Raw genomic sequence first — 25,513 nt, forward strand, 5'->3', positions numbered from 1 at the left:
AAACACAGAGTCAGTTCATCTATAATGTAAGAGTCACATTCCTGACTCAGCACTCATTAAGGAAAACTCACACAATAGCTCACAGGCTGTGTCCAAATCTGTGCACATGCGCCCAACTGTTCCTTCCGACATCACACTCTATTCTATCCAGATGACTATGTCTTGTTGGAAGAATGCTTCAAAACGCCCTAACAGTGTTTTGTCAAAACATATACTAAACACGCACATTCTGGGGAAACTGAGTGTAATTACAAGTCTTCCAAAGAAGGCAGAATGCCAACTGTGACAAAAAGAACAATTTTGACTATCAAGAACACATTGTCCTTGTGGTCTCTAGTCTTGTGTCCTCATTAGTGCATCTCTGCCAAATGAACTTCCCTTCTCAGAAAAGGGGAAAATAAAGCTGATAAAAGTAGCTTGTGTTTTTATTAGAATACAAGTCTCAGGGGCAGGGTAAAGTCCTCTTTTGCATTTTTCTTAGTGGTGTCAGCACTCAACAGTGCATTTAGAGTTAGTCACATAACAGTCACACTGTCAATATCCAGCAGTTCCAAATTCATTACAAATGGGTTGTAAAGTTCAAAACAAGGGAATTTCAAATGACCTATGATTTCATCTTCCCACCAGTTTGGGTGTAACAACTTTGTAACAAGAACGATTTAGTGATAATACATGATATCACAGCTCACAGCTGCTTTTCTCACTCATATGTTCAGTCCTTAGTGGAGAATCCTTATTGAAGAAATTACCCTTCAAAAGTATCTTGAAGAAGTGACTATGTCATTTTTGTAGAGAGTATGAAACATTCTCTTAATGACTTTTGATTTTGTTTCTTCATTAGCTTTCTTTTTTAACCTATATATTTGATAGGGAGAAGGAAACGTGAACAACTATGTGACCAGTAATGACTACTAATGCCTTTTAACAACTCGGGTAGAGGATATCATTAACAGGGCCTTACAGAAGCATATCTTTGGTATTTAGGAATTTGGCAGTTCAAGATATCTGGTCTTGGGTTGCACATGTAATTTATAATTCCCATTTTGCATACTCCTCTGAAAGTGAGAGGAAGGCAAACAACAAATGGGCCTCAACCATAAGATGTAACATCACTTCGCTTCATGGAAAAACAGTAAGATGTGTATTAGTGGTACCACGACGCATTAAAAGTTCCGTATCGGTAGTACTGAGAAAAAAGGGATAGGAAGCCAATTATTGTGTTATAATGTCAGTTAACCCACTCAGGTGAATTACAGCTCAATCACAACAATAACTATTTTTGTTAGGGTTTTGCACTGACTAAATAAAGAAGACAGGAAACATCTCATGGTTATCGTAGCTCCTAATTTACCTCTGAACAACCATGCATTTCCATTCAAGCATAAGAAATCAATTACATACCTCCATAGTGCTGCATAGACAACTGCTAGAGTGATCAAGGCCAAGCAAGAAAGACCACTGCCTACTATTAGCGTTACTGAAGGGGTACCAGATGATTCCATGATCTGTGGGTAACAACAACAAGCTTTGAAGAAAAACATTCTTCAAGGAATTAAAATGTCAAAACACAAAATATGCAGCATTTACTACAATATAAGCAATGTTAAAAGAGATAATCTAGTTGATCATGCAGTCACCCACAGAACCACTTTGTTCTTCATTTCTAAAACAACTAATTCCAGTCTCTCACTGTAAGGTGGTAAAGGCCATGAAGCATTGAATTCCTTGATTGTTATTTTCTATCTACCTAAATATTTTCCAAAAGAGAGTATAGAAACTACAAGTTGGTGGTAGATGTTTAATATTCTGGTGTTCTCCAGCTGAAATTAATTCAGTAGCTGTTTGTTTTCAAATAGTCTGTGAGAAGCTCCCCAAAATAAGAGCTTTCTTTACCTAGCAATAGTACTCCATTTATTCAAAATCTGATTCAGATTCCCTACACATTTACCAAACTTTCTGACTTCTAGAAACTTTGAACTTTGTCTGTCCTAAATCAAATATTCTCTCATTTAATTTCCCCTGGCCTGTGAGCACCTAAAAGGAACATTGCTGCTGGGAACATAAATATATACACAATTTGCATACCAAGGAAAATTCATTTGCACTAACTTACAAAGTACGTGACCTTGAAAAATAAGCATTTTAATTAAAATGTGTCCATTTAATTAAAATGCAAAAGGCATCATCCTTTCCTCTTATCTAATTGCTTCCTTTGTTTAGACATTATTACGACACTGAATAACATCATCAGATATTTTTAGGACAGAAAGTTTGAAAGGATATTGTAGGAAATGCCAATATGTCATTTAAAAATCCCTGGAAGCCCTCTGAATTTAGTCAGGATATATTTTATCATCTAAGCAAGAGATAAAGACTAAGCTATATACTTAGGCCAGATTATAGGATGAAAAGTCACATTATTTGAATCATTGTTTCAGTAGCTTACTGCTGGAAATTATTTCTGATGGCACAGAAGATCAGCAAATTATTTTTCTCATAAGCATTACCTCAGGTCTGTATGCTTGGTAAACTATTTCTACAGATCTTCATACTCACAGAGAGTCATGCATTTTCTGCTTCTTGAAAACTTGATTTTTTTAAACAAGGTGCCAAGCAGACCACCCACAAAACCTGTACTGAGAGGATCCAATGCAGATCTGCAATGTATTTAGCTACAGTGTCTATGGTTCTCAATCCCCTGTAAAGCCTTATAAATTCTTCTTCAAAGCTTTAATTCCATAAAAATGTTCGAGTGGCAATTACGCGATTTGAAAGTGTACAGCGCAGTAGCATGAAAAAGACAAGACTTTTCTTGAATCTTTTATGCAGAAATTCCCAGTTAGCTGGCAGAAAACTGAGTAGGATTTAGTTCTATCACACCAACTGCCATTCCTCTCTCTAAGCCAGCTACAACCACATCTGACCATCCTGCAATATTTCACATCCCCCCTCTCAAACGCAGTTCCCCGGAGAAGCCCCCGGCAGCATCTCCCTGCCTCTGCGTCGCAACCGTGTTTTCCCTTTGTTACTTACTATTTCTCTAGGTTGCTGAGCCAAAATGGCGAAGGTAGAGAGACGATCACATAAGCATTTCGTATGGGATGCATCGGTAAGCACAGTTTTACATCCCTGGGTGGACCAGGTTCCCAGAGATTCGTTCCTGCAGAGGGAGGAGGGGGGGGGGGGGAGGGAGGAAAAAGGGGGGATAATTACGCCTCAAGGCCAATTCCGTGGGATGAAAATGAAGCTTAATTGAGAGCCAGGTCTACTGTAGTCCCCGGACGGGAGAGATCTACTTGTTGTCGAACAGGACGCGATTTAGATGCATCTTCGGTTGTCAAGCGAAATGGGCCCGGGAGGAAGGATGTGCAGCGTGCGGGAGCTGTCCAGCGCTCCAAGTGCTGAAGCCTGGACCAGACCAGCAGCAATCCCCTTCCAGCCCCAGCGCTCAGGCATCTACTTCTTAGGGATCATCAGATCACTTCAAACCCTCACCGCCTAAAGAGCTTTCCTCCTACCGGTTCTGAAGCCCGTCCCGGATTTATTTATTTTTTTTGAAGGCTGATTTTTTAAACGCAGGCTTCCCTGGGAGGATTGTCTAAAGGTGACATGGTTCCTGAGGCGACAGCGGATCCTTCCTGCTGGTGGTTGTTTTTGTGGGTCCTTTCCCCCCCCCCCACCTCCCTTGGCAAGAGTCGCCCTGAAAATTTCCCCCTTGAAACGGGCGGGAGCAGCAGCGGGGGCATCCGAAGACTCCAACTCTTGTTGCCCCTGCCTTGGCTTGGGAAGGGGCTGGGCTTTAGCAGAGCCCTCCCCGCAGAGGAAACGCGTTGGACCTCCTCTCCAGATTCCACCAAGCTTACCTCGCCCCTGCGGCCCCTTTCATCCCTGTCTCCACCCCCTCTCCCTCCCCCAGGGAAGCGGCAGCATCGGTCTAACCCCAAGCCAGTGGAATCACTGGGAGGGATTCCTTCCACCCCCTTCCCTCAAAAGAAAGCCCCCAAACCCTCCGGTTCGATCCATTTCAGTTGGAGATTCAATATGCTAAAGCACGGTCTCTTTCCCACCCCAGTAGAACAATAAAAATGGTAGCAACCTACGTTTTCTTTGTGCAGAAGAAAAAAAAAAACACCCCCTCTATTCCCCCGCACGGATCCTTCTTCCCCTTGCTCCTCTCCCCCACGCCCCATCTGAACATTAGTAAGGGGATCATTTCTAAAAAGGAGTGGGGGAAAAGGGATCAGTTTGCACTAATCAACTGTTATCATTACACGTGGCATAAACTGACTGCACCAACTGATTTTTTCCCCCTTCCTCGTGTCTAGGAGTTAGCTGCGTAGAGACAATCCAGCTAGCAGTATTAACCGATTTAAATTTCTTTCAGATTTTAACCCCATCCTTAAATTGGTTAAAATGAGTATAAAATATCAAGAAGGGGAAAATAAGTGTCTGAATGATAATTTTGATAGGAACCTTTGTGTCACCTCGTCTATCGGTGGTCGCCTAAAGCTAGTGGGATAAAATAGGCTCATAAGCTATTTCTGAGCAGCTTTTATAAACCACAACTTTCTAAGACTGGAGCAAATAGCCTCAAGTCGGGTTTTAGAACATCAGTCACATTCTCTTACACTAGCCTCTTGTAACTAACATTTTTCAGTCAGTGTTAGGAAATCTACACACAATTTTCTTAAACACTCTCAAAGTCGCAAGTAGCAAAAGGCAGATATGAACTATTCCTAAAAAATCATCAAGCAAGTCTCAAAACACACCAACTCACACTCAACTCTTTTTAGACTCCTAAACATCACCACCATCATTGGTCCCTGATGGGCTGCTTCTCTCAAGAAACCACATTCCCTTATAAACTTTTTCTCAGAGAGAAAACGTTCTGTTTTCAATTTAAACAGAAATAAATCTCGATTCCCTTTGGACCCTGCAGCTTATCAATATATTTTATTTGTCTCCTTGCCTCTTAACATATTGAGACATACAGTTAAAACCAAATGAAATGCATTTATCTCAGCTGATTAAATATTAAAGAAGAAAGATATAGTCAAGAGAAACTGACAAGCTTTAAACAGAAGGGCCATGTTATTCATGGTGAAAGGAAAATTTAATCCAGCGCAATTCATGAAGCTTCAATCAGAATAATAGTTACTGCAAAGATCTGCGCATTTTGTTATAACTAGTTAAAAATATTTATTGACCATTTACTCTACACACAACTGCACTAAGTATATGGTAAGATGAAATAGAATTACTAGACATGAATCCTCCCCTCAAGGAGTTTACAGCTAAGCAAAGCAGATAAACACTAAAATAAATTACAGATAGAGGAAGCATCTTATTATAAAGCTATGTACTAAAGTGCTGTGAGGAGATGGGTGGAGTGAGTACCTAAGTGACTTGGGTATAAGGACTCAAGTGCAAAGCCGGGATAAATGGGGTGGGGAGATAAGAGATTAGTGAGGAAAGGCCTCAAGGTAGAAGAATGCTTTTTGTAGAGTTTTGCTGGGGTCTGATAGATGTGAATGGGAAAGGAGTTCCAGGTAAGAGTGAAGATGTAACCACTAATGGAGTTTTGAAAAAAACAAAAAACTACACAGATTTGGTAATTTATGTTGCCAACTTGTACTTCCCAAGCGCTTAGTACAGTGCTCTGCACACAGTAAGTGCTCAATAAATGTGATCGAACGAATGAATGAATATAAGAAAAATATACACCCATAGGAATATATTCATAATACTCTTTAAAAGTCATCACACAAATTGGGTCTTCAAAATACCCCCTTACACAAATGCACTAATTGCAGGATCCATTCTCAGAATTCACATAATCCTTTACAGATCTTAAACTGTATAAAACCAAAAGAAGATGAAAAATGTCTTTCAACTTTTGTTTTGTGTAAGTTTAAATGGTGTCAGTACCATTTCCGAGTCTTTATTTTGAATTCCTTGGGTTTTCTTAAAAATCGGCTAGAACATCTTGTAATGCAGTGATTTTATCATGTATACATATTTACATGATAAGCCCATTATTGTACTGTTTCATAGCTTTATTTTCATTATAGAATGTTCCTATTCTGCAAAATCCTTCCAAATCTTTGAAGTTCATGTTCTATTGATTTTCAAGGAGAATCTCTAATATCTAGCAAATTAAAATGCATTTAATCATTTTAGACTATATGGAATACAATTTATCATATAAACTATGTCAAATACCACAATAAGCAAAGTTTTTCCATAAACCATATTGTGTGATGTGTCTGAAAATTATACTTATTATTTTAAGTATCACAGTAACCAATCAGGCCAATATGCTTCCTTCACACATCCTCCTCCTCCCCATTCCTGGATCACTAGTCTAAGACAACACAAGCATATAATCAGCTTCACTTCCCAAAAACAAATTCTCAAGAAATCTTAGCAAAAATAAAATAGAAAAGAGAGAGACAGTAAATCCATTTTAGGCCTGCCTGGATTTTTTTAGGGCCTGAGATTATGCTTGAGCTCATTTCCATTACTGCAATGATATAGTATAGAAACATACAGTGTCTTGCTCCAGAGTTCAATATATCAGTTGCAGAGCAACTCAGTCTCAGTACTGGGCAGTGGCAAGACATTCCTTGGCTGTATGCCCAAGGTTGTGGCTCTCCATGTCTCAGAGAGTAAAGCCCAGGTTTGAACTCTTGGCAATACAAGCAGCTTTTTGATAGTCCTGACCCTGACTATACAGTGTTATTATCAATCAATCAAATGAGGGTATTAACTTGAGTACTTACTCTGTGCACAGTATCATACTACGTGCTTCAGTAGAGTTGGTAGACACGATCCCTGTCTACAAGGACCTTACAGTCTAACATGGTACACAGACATTAAAATAAAGTACAGATAGTGGAATGATAGAAGATAAGGATACGCACATGAATGCTTTGGACCTGGAGGTGGGGTGAATATCAAGTGCTCAAGAGGTACAGATGGTGACCCAGAATCGATGAATAGGGGAAACGAGAGCTTAGTGTTGTGCTCCATCACACAATATGTGGCTGGACCAGAAAAGAGGAATTTGGACACAGGAGACTCAGAACTCCCCAAGCAGCTCCTGGGACATTGATGGGAGCAAACTCAAGGTGACAATAAATACAATTGATGGTGATGGTAATATTTTCAAAGAGGAAGCTGGAACAAGGTCTTTGGAATCTGGTGCAGGTAAAGCCAGAGGGCAGGATAGGTCTGGGTGTGCCATCATATCATAGCATAATGCCAGAGTAGGGCAGCATTCTGAAAAGCAGCATTTGGAGTTGGTTTATATCTACTTGACCAATAATTGGTGCCATCTGGACTCCTGATCAAAAACTGCATACAAAGCTTGAAGCATGAAACCGAGGAGCACTATGTGAACACTTTTTTTGAGTGCTACAATTGACAGAGGAAAACATTCTGTAAAGCAGAAGCAGCGTAGCTCAGTGGAAAGAGCACGGGCTTTGGAGTCAGAGGTCATGGGTTCAAATCCCGGCTCTGCCCACTGTCAGCTGTGTGACTTTGGGCAAGTCATTTAACTTCTCTGTGCCTCAGTGACCTCATCTGTAAAATGGGGATGAAGACTGTGAGGCCCCCCTGTGGGACAACCTGATCACCTTGTAACCTCCCCAGCGCTTAGAACAGTGCTTTGCACATAGTAAGCACTTAATAAATGCCATTATTATTATTATTAAAGCATTGATGTATTTTAATAAAAAATGGTAGTATGAGTCCATGGAACAGTCACATCAGAGCAATTCCAAGTAGTGATTTCACCCTTGAAATGCACTTAAAATCAGGCACTTCCACACTTTGTTAATCTAATCAACACATCTCTTCTTTTCCCAGTCAACTAGATTGTCCCTGTATTGGGGTTTAAGCATTCTAAAAGACTATTTATTTGACTCAAGTCACTAGTGTGCAATTTATTAAAAGTTCAAGTGTCCACCTAACAGCAGCAATTCTAAGTCTTTTATTATTTCTCAAAATGGTCTTAAAGAGTTAAACCACTGGCAATGAGTCTGGTTTACTCCTAGGAAGTGACATGCACTGGAAAAAACCTATATGACTGGGTGATTCACATTTACAAGCCTATAATGTTACAAGATAACATATGGCTATTGCTAAGAATTAATTTCACAATGTGGAATTTTATTGTGCAAATCAAATGCTTAGTACAGTGCCTTGCACACAGTAAGTGCTCAATAAATATGATGGATTGAAATTGAGGATGGATGTTCCTAATTTTGATTATAACTGTTTTTTTTTGTAAATCTCAAGATTTGGCAAGTCCATACTGAGGGTATTGTTCCATTAAGCATCTGAAATACAGCTATACATATTTACTATTACTTTTATTTCAAAGTTAAATGAACAGAATATTGTCCTGCTAACTGTAAATATTCTTGTATTTTAAACCTAACGTCCACGACCATGTAAAAATTTAGTTTACGAATGCTAGTTTGTTCTGTTCATCAGCTATACCCTGTTTTTCATGGAAATATCCTGTAGACATGTGCGAAGCAATTAGATTTTGTAATGTGTTCTTCTGTTACATAGCAACAGCCATCTTGTTGGTAAGGTGTTGATAATTCAGAAGTCACTTATCTTCTGTTGACTTTAAATTGATTCAATTTAATAAAATTAAAATTTGAAAACATGATGACAAAATACTTCTGCTTCTCTTTCTAAAAGATGTATACTGTCATTAAATTTTTACAATGGAAAGTTTTTGGCCCACATTATATTTACATTCTCATTTCCAGTCTCTCTTTCTCCCTTCATATATAAAATACACATATATGCATGCACATATAGTCTCACTCAAACATACCATAAAGGCCCATTAATTCAGACCTCATTAATTTGGAATTCAAGATTATCTAAAAGTGGGTTTCTTCCTTGAGAACTCCCCCCCACCACCCAAAAAGTAGGGTTTGGTTTACACTTCAGGGAACAAAACCACAGTTAAACTGCAAATAGCTGGAGACAATGCATACACAGAAGAAGAAGTGGGGAGGTGGCGGGGGGGAGGGTGAAGCCATTTTTTGGTGGTCTAAACAGATTTAAGAGGATAGGAGAAGGAACTGTTCAGTACAAATAGCAGTAACCCAAGCCTACAGTAACCCAAGTCGTGCATACCCATGAAAAGTCCTGTTCTAAAACTGCACTCACAAGATACTTTTTAGAATTCAGAATTTTTAATGTCATACTGAAATTCTCTTCCTTTAGGTCAAGTAAATTGGGCATATTTACCCAGATGAACAGCTAGATTAGCTATCTTTTATGTTTGAAGATGATGTGCCATGACATAAACAGGGCTACTCCAAAGCAGCAAAGGAAAAAGTAGGGAAAATGGTCTGGAATCTCCTGTCTCATCCTCCCCTACCCCAGCCTATCCTCTGTCCCAAGGATGGTGATAAAAAAAGCAGCATCAGCCACCAGTTACCTCCCCAGGCTTGGTGAAAGGCCCTGAAGGGAGTAGTGCGAGTATCCAGAGGTAAATCTAGCATAAGAGACTATTTGTTCCAGTGGGAAGGTTAAATCCCCAACTGCACTTTGGTGATCAATCAATCAGTGGTATTTATTGAGTGCTTACTATGTGCAGAGCTCTGTTCTAAGCATTTGGAAGAGTACAATACAACAAAATTAGCAGACACATTCCCTGCCCATAATGAGCTTACAGTCTAGAGGGGGAGGTAGACATAAATGACAGCATGGGGAAATCGGTTAGGGAAATAGATTAATCAGGGAAAGGCCTGCTGGAGGAGATGTGATTTTAGAAAGGCTTTATAGATGGAAAGGACATGCAGGACACAGGAAAACCAGGCAGAAAGGAGTTGGGGTCAATATATGAGAAAACGATGAGCTTTTAGCATGTGCTTATAATATTCTGCTCTGTTTGCAAAGGACTTATTTCAGCTGCTTGGGTAACCAGCAGCCCTCCATTTCCTCACAAGTGTCACCCAGAGAAATTGGGTTGTAAGAAGCATTGCCTCAGTTGTAGAAACCTGAATTTTTTCCAAGATTTCACCATTGGTGATACTGTCTTGCCATACAATAATAATAATAATGATGGCAATTATTAAGTGCTTACTATGTGCCAAACACTGTTCTAAGTGCAGGGTGTACAAAGTGATCAGGTTGTCCCACGGGGGGTTCATAGTCTTCATGCCCATTTTTACAGATGAGGGAACTGAGGCACAGAGAAGTTAAGTGACTTGCCCAGAGTCAGAATTTGAACCCATGGCCTCTGACTCCAAAGCCCATGCTCTTTCCACTGAGCCACGCTTCATATGATGTGTGGCTCACAGGTAATATGAATGAAATGCCTTCAGGAGCTGGATATGCCTTTTGCCATAGAGCTATACCTACAAGCATATAGAACATTCAAACCCTCCACCACTTTATACATGCACATTTAGTTCTATGTTGCAAACACACATATTTGGTTGTATGTAGGATTTCAATGGAGCAGGCTGATATATAACCTCTTTTTTATACTGCCCAGCTCACTGTCAATCTATAGTGTCCTGTTGATTGTGCAAATCAGTTTTTATTTGCATGTCTTGTGTTTGAAGCTCCAGATCTTGTGATGATATTCACAATATGTTAGGTTGGAAGTGTTTCCTGGTGGATCAGAAATGCAGTTTAACACCAGCTGTTAGGTGTCTTATTAGATCCTAAAGCATAGCAGCATTTAATAGATTGCGGGTATATGACTAAATGTAAATATATATTACATGTGACACTTGGATGCATGTATGTACCAAAAGCAACATTACCGTTTCATGTATAGTACACCCTGAACTTGATACAAGCGACAATCAGCAGAATAAAAATATCATAAGTGGCTTAGTGAAAGAGCATGGACTGAGTACCAGCTTGCATGTGACGTTATACTTTATGGGCCTCAGTTTCCTTATGTGTGAAATCGGGATGATTGTGACCCTTTTTGGGATGGGGACTGTGTCTACTCAGATAACCTTGTAGTGTAGGAGACAGGCTGTCCAGCCCATACATCAGGATGCCAGCCAGTAGGGTGAGAAAGAGTAACAACCTGAGTTCTTTTAAAAGGTTGGGAGAGCTACAGCTGTGACTATTATCACTAATGGACTGAACCACAAAGGAGCCTGAAACTCAATAGCATGCCCTTCTTATATTAACCATTGTCCCCATCTTATATAGTTTTTGTGTATTATTGTTTCATCTTTCTCCCCCTCTAGATGGTAATCTACTTGTGGTCAAGGACCATGTCTACCAATTCTGTTGTATTGTACTCGACCAAGTAGTTAGTACAGTGCAGTGCATTGATTGATCTTTCCTTGCGTGCCTGTCACCATCTCCATTATGACCACCCCTGACCCCACCATATATATTTTATTTTTAAGATTGTGAGTCCCTTGGAGCCAGGGACCATGACTAATTCTGATCTGTGTATTCTTTCCCAGTGTTAGTAACAGTGGTTTTGCTCACAGTGGTGCCTCAAATATTATGCTACTGTAAAGGGTTGCAGAGAAAATGGAAGAGCTGGGGCAGGGGGAAGATTAAAAAATAAGGTCAAAATAGTACTTCTCAAGAAAGGGATTGAAGATTCAAGGGGGTCTTGGGTGAGTTCTAAGAACTTTGAAATTGGCAGTGGCAATATGGAAACCAAATGACTAGAGCAAACGTACTGAGCCATCCTTGTGTGACCCATCCCCAGAGTGTTTGAGGTTCATTAATACTCAAATGGAGACTTTTTCTTTTGTAATTTGTGATATGGGGGTCATGAGAATAGTAAGAGTCTTGAAAAGAGCAGGTAAAGAGGGGAAAGGAGAATGTTTGATAGAAATGTTTGAGTTGGATTGGATGGAAGGGCATAAGCAGTTCAACCTGAAATATTTCAAGCCAGTTACTTTAGTAAAATTGTTACATTCGTATTTTTAATGATAGAAGTAAAACAGAGAGAATCAAAGATCCCTACTTTCTCATCTGCTAAGTCTGTATTTGAGTGGGGCTTTGAAGGGAGTGACCTGGGGACCTGGGTATTTTAATATAAGGAGTGCATGAGAGAAGCATAAGATCATTATGAAGAATATTTTAAACTTCAAAAAAATTGCCTTCTATATTTTAAAATCTCACTATAATCAATATGCATTACATTTAACCACACCTCATTGGGTCCACAGTGCACAAAGAATTGGTAAGTTGCAGTATTAGACTGTGTTTAATGAAAAGTCAGGGAACTTTTAGGCTAAGTATGGGATTATTGCTAAAATAAAGTTTGGGACTGCAGACAGAAAATAATTACAAATCTTATTATACTGGTTGGTCTAGAAGCATAGAAAATCATGACAGTTTCAAACCTCTACCTCGTAAAATATTTAATCCTTTCTTTTGGCAAAAGAAATGTGCGACTAGACTGGTAACTAATTTTCAGGCTGGTGCAATTTGAATCAATGAGGTATAGAGCCCCCATTTTAAATCTTATAAAGCTGAATGATCCAATGATGTAATTCCCCCACCCCCTTTAGAATTGGGAACAGGAACAAGGAAAAGAGCAGGCTAATTGAGTAATGGCACTCAGTGATGAACTTTCCAGTAGATCTTTTAATATTTGGCCTAGAGTGGAAAATTTGGGGATTGGGGTAGAGAGGAGAGTGGAGACGAAATGTTATGTCAACTTTTCAGGAGAAAATATATATTCCATTAAGAATACATTAAGGTATTTGCATTTTTTAAATTGCAGTTTGTATCTTACAAAATGAATTCATGAAGCTCAAATCATTTTTATGGTGCAGTATGGTGAAATTCCATGTATGGTAGCTTGGCTGTTCACTCACCCAGAAGGGTTCCAGTTTCAAATGTGAGAGAACATTAAAAAAAAGAGTTTTGGCAATAATTTGGTGCCACAGGTGGCACATTGACAAATCTGCCCCATGCTGGCAAAAATCATGAATCTTCACTAGTCAAACCTCAGAAAGGCTGGATCTCATTTAAGATTTTTCCTTCTATGGATGACATTATTAAGGAGCCAGTGGCAATAACTTCACAGATAATTTTATAATTTGTTATTTACTATAATTCTCAATAATTCCGCTGCCTAATATTGTATATGAGTGCAAAAAACCCCATGTAAATGGTTAAAATCTGAAGTGTTTATAAAAAAAAATTTTGAATTGGCCATTCTTGTTAAAGATTATTTATTTCCAAAGATATGCTTGCCAAACTCAATGAGAATAAGAAAGAATTCATGAGGATTATATAAAATTACAGTATGTGGAGTTTCATCGCAAAGGAAATGGAATTTGGGTAAATAGTATCCCAGCTATGAAACACCGGATAAGTAGGAACTTCCTGCCATTAGACAATTTTCCAAAGTCTTCTGGATGTGACGGATTGATTATCAGTGGTAAATGGAATACTCTGCTCTCACTGTTGGATAATGTAATGATCTCCCTCTAAATTTGTGTTTCCAGAAATCAAATTTCACAGTATTTTTACTTAAGGGTTTCCATATCTTGAGAGGTCTGTTAAACTATTCCAACGAAAATTAAAGAGCCGTGGAAGATAACTTACAACTACCTAATGAATTGCATTTTTATGCATTATTTTCTATTCTAAAGCAACAGAGTTCTTATTTTGAGGGAGCATTCAAATTATGCAGAAATATCAGTGTGTCTATAACTCATCAGGAAGGTGAAGGTTTTCATTGCCAAGCCACTGTGTTATGTTTTGTGGAAATGAATTAACAATTCTTGGGTCCATAGAAGGAGAGTTTATTTTTATTATAATATATTCTCCACTAGTAAAGTAATCTAACAATCATTTACTAAAAGTGTATAAATACATTGTAGGGATTTATTAGTGAGGCTGATTATTAATTTGATAGCTTCCCCTCTTTCTAATTTTTAAGACCTTTAGGCTTTAATTATTATTTTAGAAGGTATCAATCTGAAGAGAGGCATTTCAAGAAACTTGCAAAGCAAGGTCATGATTTCCCTGAAAATCTAAACAGAATGAACTGCCAAAGACTAGAATATGGATGAAGAATCTTTCAAATGTTTCCACAAATATTGGTCCTGGAAATCGTGCCTGTAAAATCAATCTTCCAATCAAATGCATCATTAAAGTTATTAGTAATGTATCCAAGATTTCATTTTATCATATGAGTTACAAAGAGGATGCAATATTTTCAACTAGGGAATTGTTATTCATTCATTCAATTGTATTTGTTGAGCGCTTACTGTGTGTAGAGCACTGTACTAAGTGCTTGGAAAGTACAATTCAAAACCCTACCCAACAATGGGCTCTCAGTCTAGAAGGGGAAGATAGACAACAAAACAGAGGGACCAGTATCATCAAAATAGATAAATAGAATTATATATATACAATACATCATTAAAATAAATAGAATAATATGTACAAATATACACAAGTGCTGTGAGGTGGGGAGGGGATAGGGCAGAGGGAGGTAGTGCGGCAATGGGGAGGGGAGGAGGAGCAGAGGAAAAGGGGGACTCAGCCTGGGAAGGCCTCCTGGAGGAGGTGAGCTCTCAGTAGGACTTTGAAGGGGGGAAGAGAGTTAGTTTGGCAGACATGAGGAGAGAGGGTAGGACGTTGGCCTGAAGTCAATGGCGGGACAGGCGAGAACGAGGCAAAGTGAGGAGCAAAGTCAGCAGAGAAGCAGATTGTGTGGGCTGGGCTGTAGAAGGAGAGAAGGGAGGTGAGGTAGGAGAGGGTGAGTGATGGAGAGCTTTGAAACCAATAGTGAGGAGTTTTGCTTCATGTGAAGGTTGATGGGCAACCACTGGAGATTTTTGAGGAGGGGGGTGACATGCCCAGAGTGTTTCTGTAGAAAGATAATCTGGGCAGCAGAGTGAAGAATAGACTGAGGTGGGGAGAAACAGAAGGTGGGGAGATCAGAAAGGATGCTGATGCAATAATCTAGTTGGGATATTGTGTATTATAATTTCAACAACAACAATAATAAAAATGACAATATTTACTAAGTGCTTACTATGTGCCAAATAGCACTGGGGAAGATATGAGATATTCAGGCTAAACACAGTATCTGTCCCCCTCATGAGTTCACGGTCTAAGTAGGAGGGAGTAGGATTTAAACCCCATTTTACAGATGAGGACACTGAGGCCTAGAGAAGCTAGGTGACCTGCCCTAGGACCCGTAGCAGATAAGTGGCAGAACCAGATGAGTATTCAGGTCCTCTGACACCCCAGGCCTATGCTCTTTCCATTAAACTATGCTGCTTCTCTATTTTGTAAAGCTCTTTTTGCTTTCAAAGATAGTGTTACTGGAAAGATGATCTTTTGATACTTTTATCATTTGAAAATAGACAGTTGACTGTCATCTTCTAGAGTTATTTGTCTATAAAACACTTCATGAGCTAATATTTTTTATGAAAACAGGTCTCTATATTCAAACCTAACTCTTGGTATAGCTATCTTCGCAAAGCCTTTAATCAAAAAAAGCAACCCCTATACCTTTTGTTGTCTGCCAGATTGATCTGTTTTGCTACCTTTTAGCTTTATATGGTTTTTCGCCATTTTATTTTTGTATTATATTTGACACGTCTGTGGGAGGAAACACATCTAATTGTGAACCATCCTAACCAGGTTGTTTGAAAACGTCATGTTTAACATATCCCTCCCCCAATTTAAAAATTTGTTTATTTCAGTTTTGTGTTCCATTGGTCCTGTATGCTCAGCCTAAATTGATTTTCCCAGAATATTTATTTATGAGACACATTAATAAGGTGCCATCACAGTATGAATGATGAATGTCAATCTAGTTATGCACTCACCAAGTTAGAAATTTAAGAAAGAAATCTGAGTAAATGAATCTTTTTCATGCTGACCAGTTTTACATGAATGCATTTTGCACTGGCTACCTATTAATAAGGCTTACAGTTAAATTTTCATTCAGTATTATATGTAATTTTGGAATGCCAAACTCACATAAAAGATACTTGCAACAGAGGAGCGGCATGGAATATTGGAGCAAGAAGAAGACAGTAAGTTACCAAGAGGGACTCCTAAATATGGAAAATGGTGAAGCAGGCAAATAATAAATAGTAATAAAATAGTACCAATAGTAAAAAGTAGATGAAGTGACCTTCATCTTTCAACTAAAGCTCTCATTTAGAGAAAGAATTGAAAAATCCCATTTATCTTTTCCCTGCCAATTGATTTGCATTCAAATAGAGTGGGATCCCATTATAATATTCTAAAATAGGAAGGACTGTGGCCCAGAGGAAACAGCACAGGCCTGAGAGTCAGAGGATGTAAGTTACTAATCTCAGCTCTACCAATTGCTTGCTGTGTGACCTTGGACATGTCACAACTTCTCTGTGCCTCAATTTCCTCAACTGTAAAATGGGAATTCAAATCCTTTTCTCCCTTCTAGACTGTGAACCCCATGTGGGACTGGGATTGTACTAATTAACTTGGGTCTATTACAGCACTTGCCACACTGCTTGACACATACTAAGCACTTAAATACCACAAAAAGGTAGTGCATGATACCCAATAGAGTGTGGATTTGTACTGGGTCTAGGTTTCCTTCTGTGAGCTTTGTGGTTATATGGGAAAGAGAAATCTCTGTTCCCACTGGCCAGAAAAGTGTTCCCCAGTCATTAGAAATCCAGAGAACAGGATGTATAGTCATTTTTGTCTGGCTGTGGGCATTAGTTTAAATGGATAAAAAGCAATTCTCACCATATTTAGATCCATTTACACGGGGCCCCTCACTGACCAGGCATCTTGAACCACAGTTGGATTCCTCCATTGTGTTGTGGTGTAAGATAAATATGGTATTTGTTAAGCACTATGTGCCAAACACTGTACTAAGTGCTGGGATGGATACAAGCAAATTCATTCATTCATTCAATCGTATTTATTGAGCACTTACTGTGTGCAGAGCACTGTACTAAGCATTTGGGAAGTACAGGTCAGCAACATATAGAGATGGTCCCTGCCCAACAATGGGCTCACAGTCCAGAAGCAAATCAGGTTGGACACAGTCCCTGTCCCACATGGGGCTTACAGTCTCAGTCTTAATTTTACAGATGTGGTAACTGAGGCACAGAGAAGTGAAGTGACTTGCCCAAAGGCACATAGCAGACAAGTGGTGGATCTGGGATTAGAACCCATGACCTTCTGATTCCCAGGCCCTTGCTCTATTCATTACCCCAAGCTGCTAAACATCAACATTCTCATTTCAAAATGTTGTGAGTTTTCTGAAACACTATAATTGGAATTTCACTAATATTTTCCATATTGAAAATCCTTGGCTTTCTAAAAATTGCTTTACTTCTTGGTAAAAAAAATCAAGTTGTTTCTAGGCAATTGTATAAAGTCATTTTTTTCTCTTTTCACTGTATCTTTGTGTCTTGTGCATTAACCACAGCTGTTCTTTCTGCAGTGTAAACTAAGATATTTACTTGTAGGCTCTGCAATGTATGTAGGACATCCCAATATAAGGGGTGCCCCTTCAGCAAGGGACACTAGTGGTAAGGATGGATCAATCAGTGATACTTCTAGAGCACTTACAGTGTTAAGAGAAATGACCTGAATGCTTTGGAAAGCATACAAGAAACAAAAGAAAGACCCTTATTTCAGAGGCTTAAAGTCTAATAGGGGAGATACTGAGACATAAATTATCAGTAACTGGAGGGGAAAGGAGAAACAAGGATAGAGCAAGTACATCAGGATTTACCTATCTTGCTTAATGAACAATTGAATATACATATATACATGAAATCATTTACTGAGCATTAACTCTATGCAGAGCACTGTGCTAAGTGCCTAGGAGAGTACAGTATAACAGTGTTGGTAGACATGTTCCCTTCCCACAAGGAGCTCATGATCTAGCAGGAGAAACAGACAATATAAATTAATATGAATTAATTATGAATTTGTAGATAGGTGTTGGGGCTGAGGGAGGGATGAATAAAGAGTACAAAACCAAGTGCACGGGAAATGTAGAAGGGAAGAGTAGAGGGAAAGGGGGCTTAGTTGGGGAAGGTCTCTTGGAAGAGATGTTATTTTAATAAGGCTCTGAAGGTGGGGAGAGGGATAATCTGTCAGATATGAAAGGGGAGGGAGTTTCAGTCCAGAGGGATGACATGGGCAAGAGGTCTGTGGTGAGATAGACATAAAGATATAGTGAGTAGGTTGGCATTAGAGGAGTGAAGTGAGCATGTTGGTTGTAATAGTAAATCAGTGAGGTAGGATAGGAGTGGGTTAGATGATTGAGTGCTTTAAAGCTTCTGGTAAGGAGTTTCTGTTTGATGCAGAGGTGCATGGATAATCCCTGGAAGTTCTTGAGGAGTGGGGAAATATAAACTGAATGTTGTTGTAAGAAAATGATCCAGGTAACAGAGTGAAGTATGGACTGGATGGAGGAGAGGCCATTGGACTTTGCAAGAAGGAGATAATTGGTGACCTTTAAGATAGAGGTTTCTGTGGAGCAAAGGGAGCGGAAGCCAGATAGGAGATCCAAGAGAGACTGGAAGAGAGGAAGTGGAGGCAATGGGTGTAGACAACTCACTGAAGGAGTTTAGAGAAGAATGGTAGAAGGGAGATGGGGCAATAACTAGATAGAGTCAATTGTATTTATTTAGCACTGTACTAAATGCTTGGGAGAGTACAATATAATAAACAGACTTTCCCTGCCCACAGTGAATTTACGGTCTACAGGGGGGAGACAGATATTAATTTAAAAAAATTACAAATATGTCCATAAGTGCTGTGGGGCTTGGAGGGGGAGAGAATAGAAGGAACAAGTCAGGGCAATGAAGAAGGGAGTGGGAGAAAAGGAAAGGGGGGCTTAGTCAGGGAAGGCTTCCTAGAGGAGACATGCCTTCAATAAGCTTTGAATTGGAGGAAAGTGTCTGTCGGATTTGAGGAAGGAGGGCATTCCAGGCCAAAAGCAGCATATGGGTGAGGAGTTGGCAGTAAAATAGGCAAGATAGGCAAGTTATAGGGTGAAGAGATTATTTTTTTTTTAGGATGGGAGATATATGAGTATGTTTGAAGGCAGTGAGGAAGAAACCTTGTCGAGTTGAAGGTGGTAGTTAGAGAGGGAAGAAAGGAGCAGACAAGTTGATGGGTGAAATTGCAAACATTCTAAAGGAGAAGCAGCATGGCTCAGTGGAAAGAGCACAGGCTTTGGAGTCAGAGGTCATGGGTTCAAATCCCAGCTCTGCCAATTGCCAGCTGTGTGACTTTGGGCAAGTCACTTAATTCTCTGTGCCTCAGGTACCTCATCTGGAAAATGGGGATTAAGACTGTGAGCCCCATGTGGGACAACCTGATTACCTTGTATCTCCCCCAGTGCTTAGAACAGTACTTGGCACATAGTAAGTGCTTAACAAATATCAAAATTATTATTATTATTATTATTATTATTATTATAAAAGGACTGTTATGTGATGCAATTTGGGGAGTTGGGAATGGCGCCTGCATCAGAGTGGATAGGGCAAATTTCCAATTCCATCTGTAACTTCAAGACCCCAAATTTCCCAAGCCATAATTATCTTGTGGTAGGTAGGAAATTTCAGGAAAGACAGAATTGGAGTGGAGGATGCACAGCTGTCTGAAGATTTATTTTAATATTCCTCAAGATGATGGTTCATGAAATCCTGAAGAACAATTTTCAAAAACACCTCATGCAAGTTCTCCACCCACTGCCATGAAATAACATTAGCACATGCCATTGTTCCCTGGATGACTGTCTGTCAACAATCTTGGCTTCCTCATTCAAGTAAAGTGTCAATTGGGACAGCAGTCTATTATATTTCTGCTTGTGGTACCTTTATGATTTCATGCAGCCTAGAAAACACTTATGTCAAAATACAATTCAATTCACATTTTCCAATATCCTATGATTTAAAATTTTCAATGGAAAAGGTCAGTTCTAATCACAGGCCTTGGAATAGCTGAACGAGACAAAAAAGAGCCATCCTGGACAATATGGGCCAGAAGAGTGAATTTAGCAAGGGTGGTAGCACCTGGCTCAAACTCTCATTAAATTTTCAGTCAGACAGATGTGTTGCATTCACATGACCTGAAGGCTAAATTAGATTTTCCTCATATTGTGCAAATCTACGTAGTTAACATGGAAGATCTGTTCAAAGTTTTCATAGTTTACAAATCAGAAAATAATTGCTATCATTTTGCCTTTTAATTTAACCCAGTGGTCAACTGCTTACCAAATTTTCAATGATTTTCTAGTGATTGAGTGTGTGCATTTATTTGAATATGCAATTCATCTTTTCCTTTTCTGGCTTCTCCCGAAAGTGTTTTGCCCAGTGTGTTAAAAAGCCAGGAGATAAAACTTCCTGGTGTGGGGCAACTGACAAAGCTCACTAGCATAATTAATATTCATACGAACAGTCAAAGACTTAAAGTTTTAGGTCTGTGGTATGAAGACCCCTTAAAAGAACTCGATCTGTGTACCTCTGAAGAGTCGGTATTATTTAGACTTAGTTCAAGCTATTCTTTGTTACGTAATGGGCACTACCCAGATAGCACAGCGCATTCGTGTATGAACACTAGTCAAATTTGTGCTTCATATTGATTTCCAGATACATAGTAAAAAAAATGCCCAGAAAGACAAGGGGTGAGGAGGGCTGAAGATGCAGCAGGAGCCTGAGATTCATTTAAATTAGGACTTCAGAAAAATAGCCACTATTGTTAAAGGTATGAACTGTATAAATCCTGTTGGCTTTGGTTCATTCATTCAATCATATTTATTGAGCACTTGCTATGTGCAAAGCACTGTACGAAGCAGTTGGGAGAGTACCAGCCTACTGTGGGAAGCGGGGCCAATGAATGGAAGTGACAGCCTGGTGGGCAGCCATATAGATGCAGAAACATGGACCCAGCCTATAAAGCCATTGTCATCACTGCTGTGGCCTAGAGGAAAGGTAACAGCCTTGAAAGGCTGGAGGCCTGGGTTCTAATCTCCCCTCGGGTATGAGGGCTTAAAAAAAATTATAAATACCCAGGAGGGTTTGGAATAAATCACCTAGGAGTGCTGAGATAATTTTTGTCTAGACTGTGAGCCCACTGTTGGGTAGGGACCATCTCTATGTGTTGCCAACTTGTACTTCCCAAGTGCTTAGTACAGTGCTGTGCACACAGTAAGCGCTCAATAAATATGATCGAATGAATGAATGAATCACTGCCAATTGTCTGGGGTAGATTCACAACTTCACGTACTATTCACATAGATAAGATTAGTAACAATGGAATTTAGTGCTTCCTTTAAGTACTTGAAGTATTTACTAAATTCTGGGAAAAAAATTCACATGAGAATTAGACATTTTCCCCACATCAGTAAGGTTTGGGGGTCACAACTTGAAACAAATGAGAGGATAGGTGCTAACAAATATCTAACTGCTGCATGGTGAACTAAAAAGGGGTATGCACAACCAAAGGGGGGCAGAATAAATAATTATAACGAATGAACACCATGTAATGAAGCATGTTGTCAAACATTAATAATGATAGTAATAACAATGGTATTCGTTAAGCGCTAAGCACTGTACAAAGAGCTGGGGTGGATACAAGCAAATTGGGTTGGACACAGTCTCTGTCCCACATGGGACTCACAAGTCTTAATCCCCATTTCACAGATGAGGTAATTGAGGCCCAGAGAAGTGAAGTGACTTGCCCAATGTCACACAACAGATATGTGGCATATCTAGGATTAGAACCCATGACCTTCTGACTCCCAGGCCGATGCTCTATCCACTAGTGGATTGTTGAGAGAAAGGCTACATTTTTAAGAGAGACTGCTCTCTTTGAGGAAAAAGTGTACAACAAATTGGGCTACCAAGAAACAGTTTTAAAGGCAGATAGTCACTCTAAGGGTGGAAATGCAGTAGTGCAGCAAAAAAATGTCTGTACACGCTCATTATAAAGAAGGGATGTTGGTCATGCATCAGTCTTTTCAACCACGATTACATACATGGATAAATTCTCACCACAGTGTCATCTTTAAAAATTGACATGCCTGTGTATTCATATACACATTTGTCTATAACTTGTGAATCTCAAATTGAACAAATGGATAATATCAGGTTAACCCTAACATTTTTCAGCTCTAGTTTCCTCTTTCCTAAGTTGTTTCTGACACGGTCAAGTTCTAGCAGTGGTGACTCAATAAAGTGACTACCTAATTATAAAAAAACCTTCATTTTCCAGACTCTATTTAGATTTCCAGTTTTTTAAAGAGGAAATGCTATCCAATGCTTGTGATTTACAAAGTAATAGTAATAATTTTTATGGTATTTGTTACTTGCTTACTATGTACTAAGCACCGTTCTAAGCTCTGGGGTAGATAAAAGCTAGTCAGGTTGCCCCACGTTGAGCTTACAGTCTTAATCCCTATTTTACAGATGAGGGAACTGAGGCCAACCTCCTGTCTCTCCCCACTTCAGTCCATACTTCACTTGCTGCCCAGATTATCTTTCTACAGAAATGTTCTGGGCATGTCACCCACTCCTCAAAAATCTCCAGTGGTTGCCTATCAACCTTCGAATCAAGCAAAAACTCCTCATTATTGGCTTCAAAGCTCTCCATCACCTTTCCTCCTTTTACCTCACCTCACTTCTCTCCTTCTACAGCCCAGCCTGCACCCTCCGCTCTTCTGCCGCTAACCTCCTCACTTTGCCTTGTTTTCATCTGTTCCGCCATCGACCCCTGGCCCATGTCCTACCTCTGGCCTGGAATGCCCTCCCTCCACACATCCGCCAAACTAGCTCTCTTCCTCCCTTCAAAGCCCTACGGAGAGCTCACCTCCTCCAGGAGGCCTTCCCAGGCTGAGCACCCCTATTCCTCTGCTCCCCCTCCCCTCCCCATTACCCCTACTTCCTCCCACTGATCTACCCCCTTTCCGCCCCATAGCATTTGTCCATACTTATTATTCTATTCATTTTATTATTGCTGTGCATATATCTATAATTCTATTTATCTATTTTGATGCTATTGATGCCTGTCTACTTGTTTTGCTTTGTTGTCTGCCTCCCACTTGTAGACTGTGAGCCTGTTGCTGAGTAGGGATTGTCTCCATTGACGAATTGCACTTTTCAAGCGCTTAGTACAGTGCTCTGCACACAGTAAGTGCTCAATAAATACAACTGAATGAAAGCGAAGTGACTTCCCAAGGTCACACAGCAGACAAGTGGCACAGTGAGGATTAGAAACCATGATTTTCTGACCCCCAGGCCCGTGCTCTATTCACTACAGGTCAAATGACATTAAGAACTATTTTCCATTAGCATAAAATGAAGCATGAAAAATGTCCTCATGGATGGGAATCATATTTATGTTCAGATATGACATATTAAAAAATGAGAAATTTTGATTTCTCAATTTTTTTACATTAAAAAAATTCTCCAGAATTCAATACTGGTTAAAAATTAGCATGAAAAAAAAATATATATATATATATATATATTTCAGGAATGTATAAAAAATTTAAAATTGAATTTAATTATTGAAAATCCTTCTCTATATTCTATAATGAATATAGTATCATATTCATATCATATGGTTTCTTATCTCATGACAGAGGCCATATCATTATGTCTGTTTCATATGAAACACAATGAATGTATTTTTAAAAAATCATGCCCACAGAATGTCTGTGAATTTAACATGGCTCTCATTTTTTTAGAACAACTCTCCTACGATGTCTCTTTGGGAAAAGATGAGGATTAAAAATCTGCCAATTTTGTCATGGTTCTGTCAAGAAATGAAAGGATCTAACAATTTACCCAGGCACATACAATGTCTCACAGATGCTATTAAAAACTGTTAATCCCATGTGTTAAATTAAGTTTTTCTTCAAAACTGATACTTAAATAAGGGTATCAAGTAAAGAACCCAAGAGAAATATATTAGAAACTTTAATTTACTTGGATTGCTCATTATGTGGCAAAGAAGCAGTATGGTCCAGTGGAAAGAGCACAGGCCTGATAGTCAGAGGGTCTGGGTTCTAATCCCAGCTCCACCACTTGTCTGCAGAGTGACCAGGGGCAAATCATTTAATTTCTCTGCACCTCAGTTTTGTCATCTGGAAAATGAGGATTAAGACTGTGAACCTATGCGGGACATGGACAGTGTCCAATGTGATTGTCTCTCCTAATGCTTAGTACAGAGCCTGGCACACAGTAAGTGCTTAAACAAATAAATCATGTGCTTAACAAATAAATACATAATGAAGATTATTCTTCATGAGTTATTTTTTACAATCAAAACTTACATCTGGAAAAGTAGAATTCATTTGAATTTTGTGTGCCTCATATGATCCACAGTTTTCCTAATTAGGAATTTCCTAATTTCCTTCTTCAACATTTTAGGAAGAAGGTGAATAATATTTATCCCCTAAATACAAGTACAATCAAACTTGCTATTGGTTCATTTTATGAAAGGAGATATAAGTACCTGCCAAAATGAGATGTTTTAAAGTGTGATTTGAGTAACACACATGAAAGAAAAGGGGAGCCTAATAATCAGAATGGAATTCATTCAATTATATTTTGAGCACTTACTGTGCACAGAGCACTGTACTAAACTCTTGGGAGAGTACAATACAAGAATAAGCAGACATATTTCAGTCCCTAAACGATCTTACCTGTGAATTAGCTCTGTTAGGAATGAGTTTTCAACCAAGGTGACAGGATCATGAGGCAACACCTATGAAGTAGTACATGTATTGTTTGCTGGAAACTGATTGTAAGCATTACATATTAGTTCCCAATGAGTGCTAATGACCGCTAATGTCACAGGAAAAGTATCTGGGTTTAGAGATCCTTGAAACATACTTTATAAATCTTTTTGCTTTCCATAATTTTTGGAATTTCACCAGATATGGTAGAAGCTACCTACTATTTGATTTCCAGCTACCTTCCCTATATTCCCTTATTTACTACTGAAGCAGTTGTTGGCAGCAACATTTTTTTTATATAATGATAGGGTTTCCAAGAACACATGCTACTGTTATAACAGAATGTCTGTACCTTTGGTGTATTTTGAACTATATTCTGATATTTATTAGGTATGGTAGATTTTCCTAGAAACCCTAGGTAAGAGCTTTAAATAATGGCTATTTAACCAAAGAATTCTTACAAGTTCTTTTGAATGTGTTTACCGTTCCATGGGGTTATTGACTTTTGCTAAAGGAACATCTTGACCTAGTGGAAAGAGCACTGGGCTGGTAGACAGGAGACCTGAATTTTAATCCCTGCTCTGTCAAATGCCTCTTTGACATTGAGAAGTCACTTCTCTGTGCCTCAGTTTCCTCAACTGTAAATTGGGGATTAAATACCTGTTTTCCCTCCCACTTAGACTGTGAGCTCCATGTGGGACAGGGAAGTTGATCTGATTGTATTGTATCTACCCCAGCCCTTAGCACAGTTCTTGGTATATAGTAAGCATTTAAATCTCATCTATTATGATCATTAGGCTAGTCACATCTAAT

General features: G+C 39.1%; 1 protein-coding gene across 3 annotated transcripts in view; it reads right to left on the minus strand.

The window, feature by feature from the left end:
• Positions 1–25,513, minus strand: part of ADGRB3 (adhesion G protein-coupled receptor B3) — a 705,027-nt gene that overhangs the window by 150,961 nt on the left and 528,553 nt on the right. For all 3 annotated transcript variants that reach the window (XM_038748665.1, XM_038748662.1, XM_038748664.1), the window contains exons 18-19: positions 3,034–3,160; positions 1,402–1,505 (exon numbers count right to left, since the gene is read on the minus strand). In XM_038748665.1, the coding sequence (XP_038604593.1) occupies positions 1,402–1,505; positions 3,034–3,160 (231 nt within the window). The remainder of the gene's footprint in view (positions 1–1,401; positions 1,506–3,033; positions 3,161–25,513) is intronic.

This window comes from Tachyglossus aculeatus, chromosome 1, assembly GCF_015852505.1.
Source record: "Tachyglossus aculeatus isolate mTacAcu1 chromosome 1, mTacAcu1.pri, whole genome shotgun sequence".
NCBI lineage: Eukaryota > Metazoa > Chordata > Mammalia > Monotremata > Tachyglossidae > Tachyglossus > Tachyglossus aculeatus.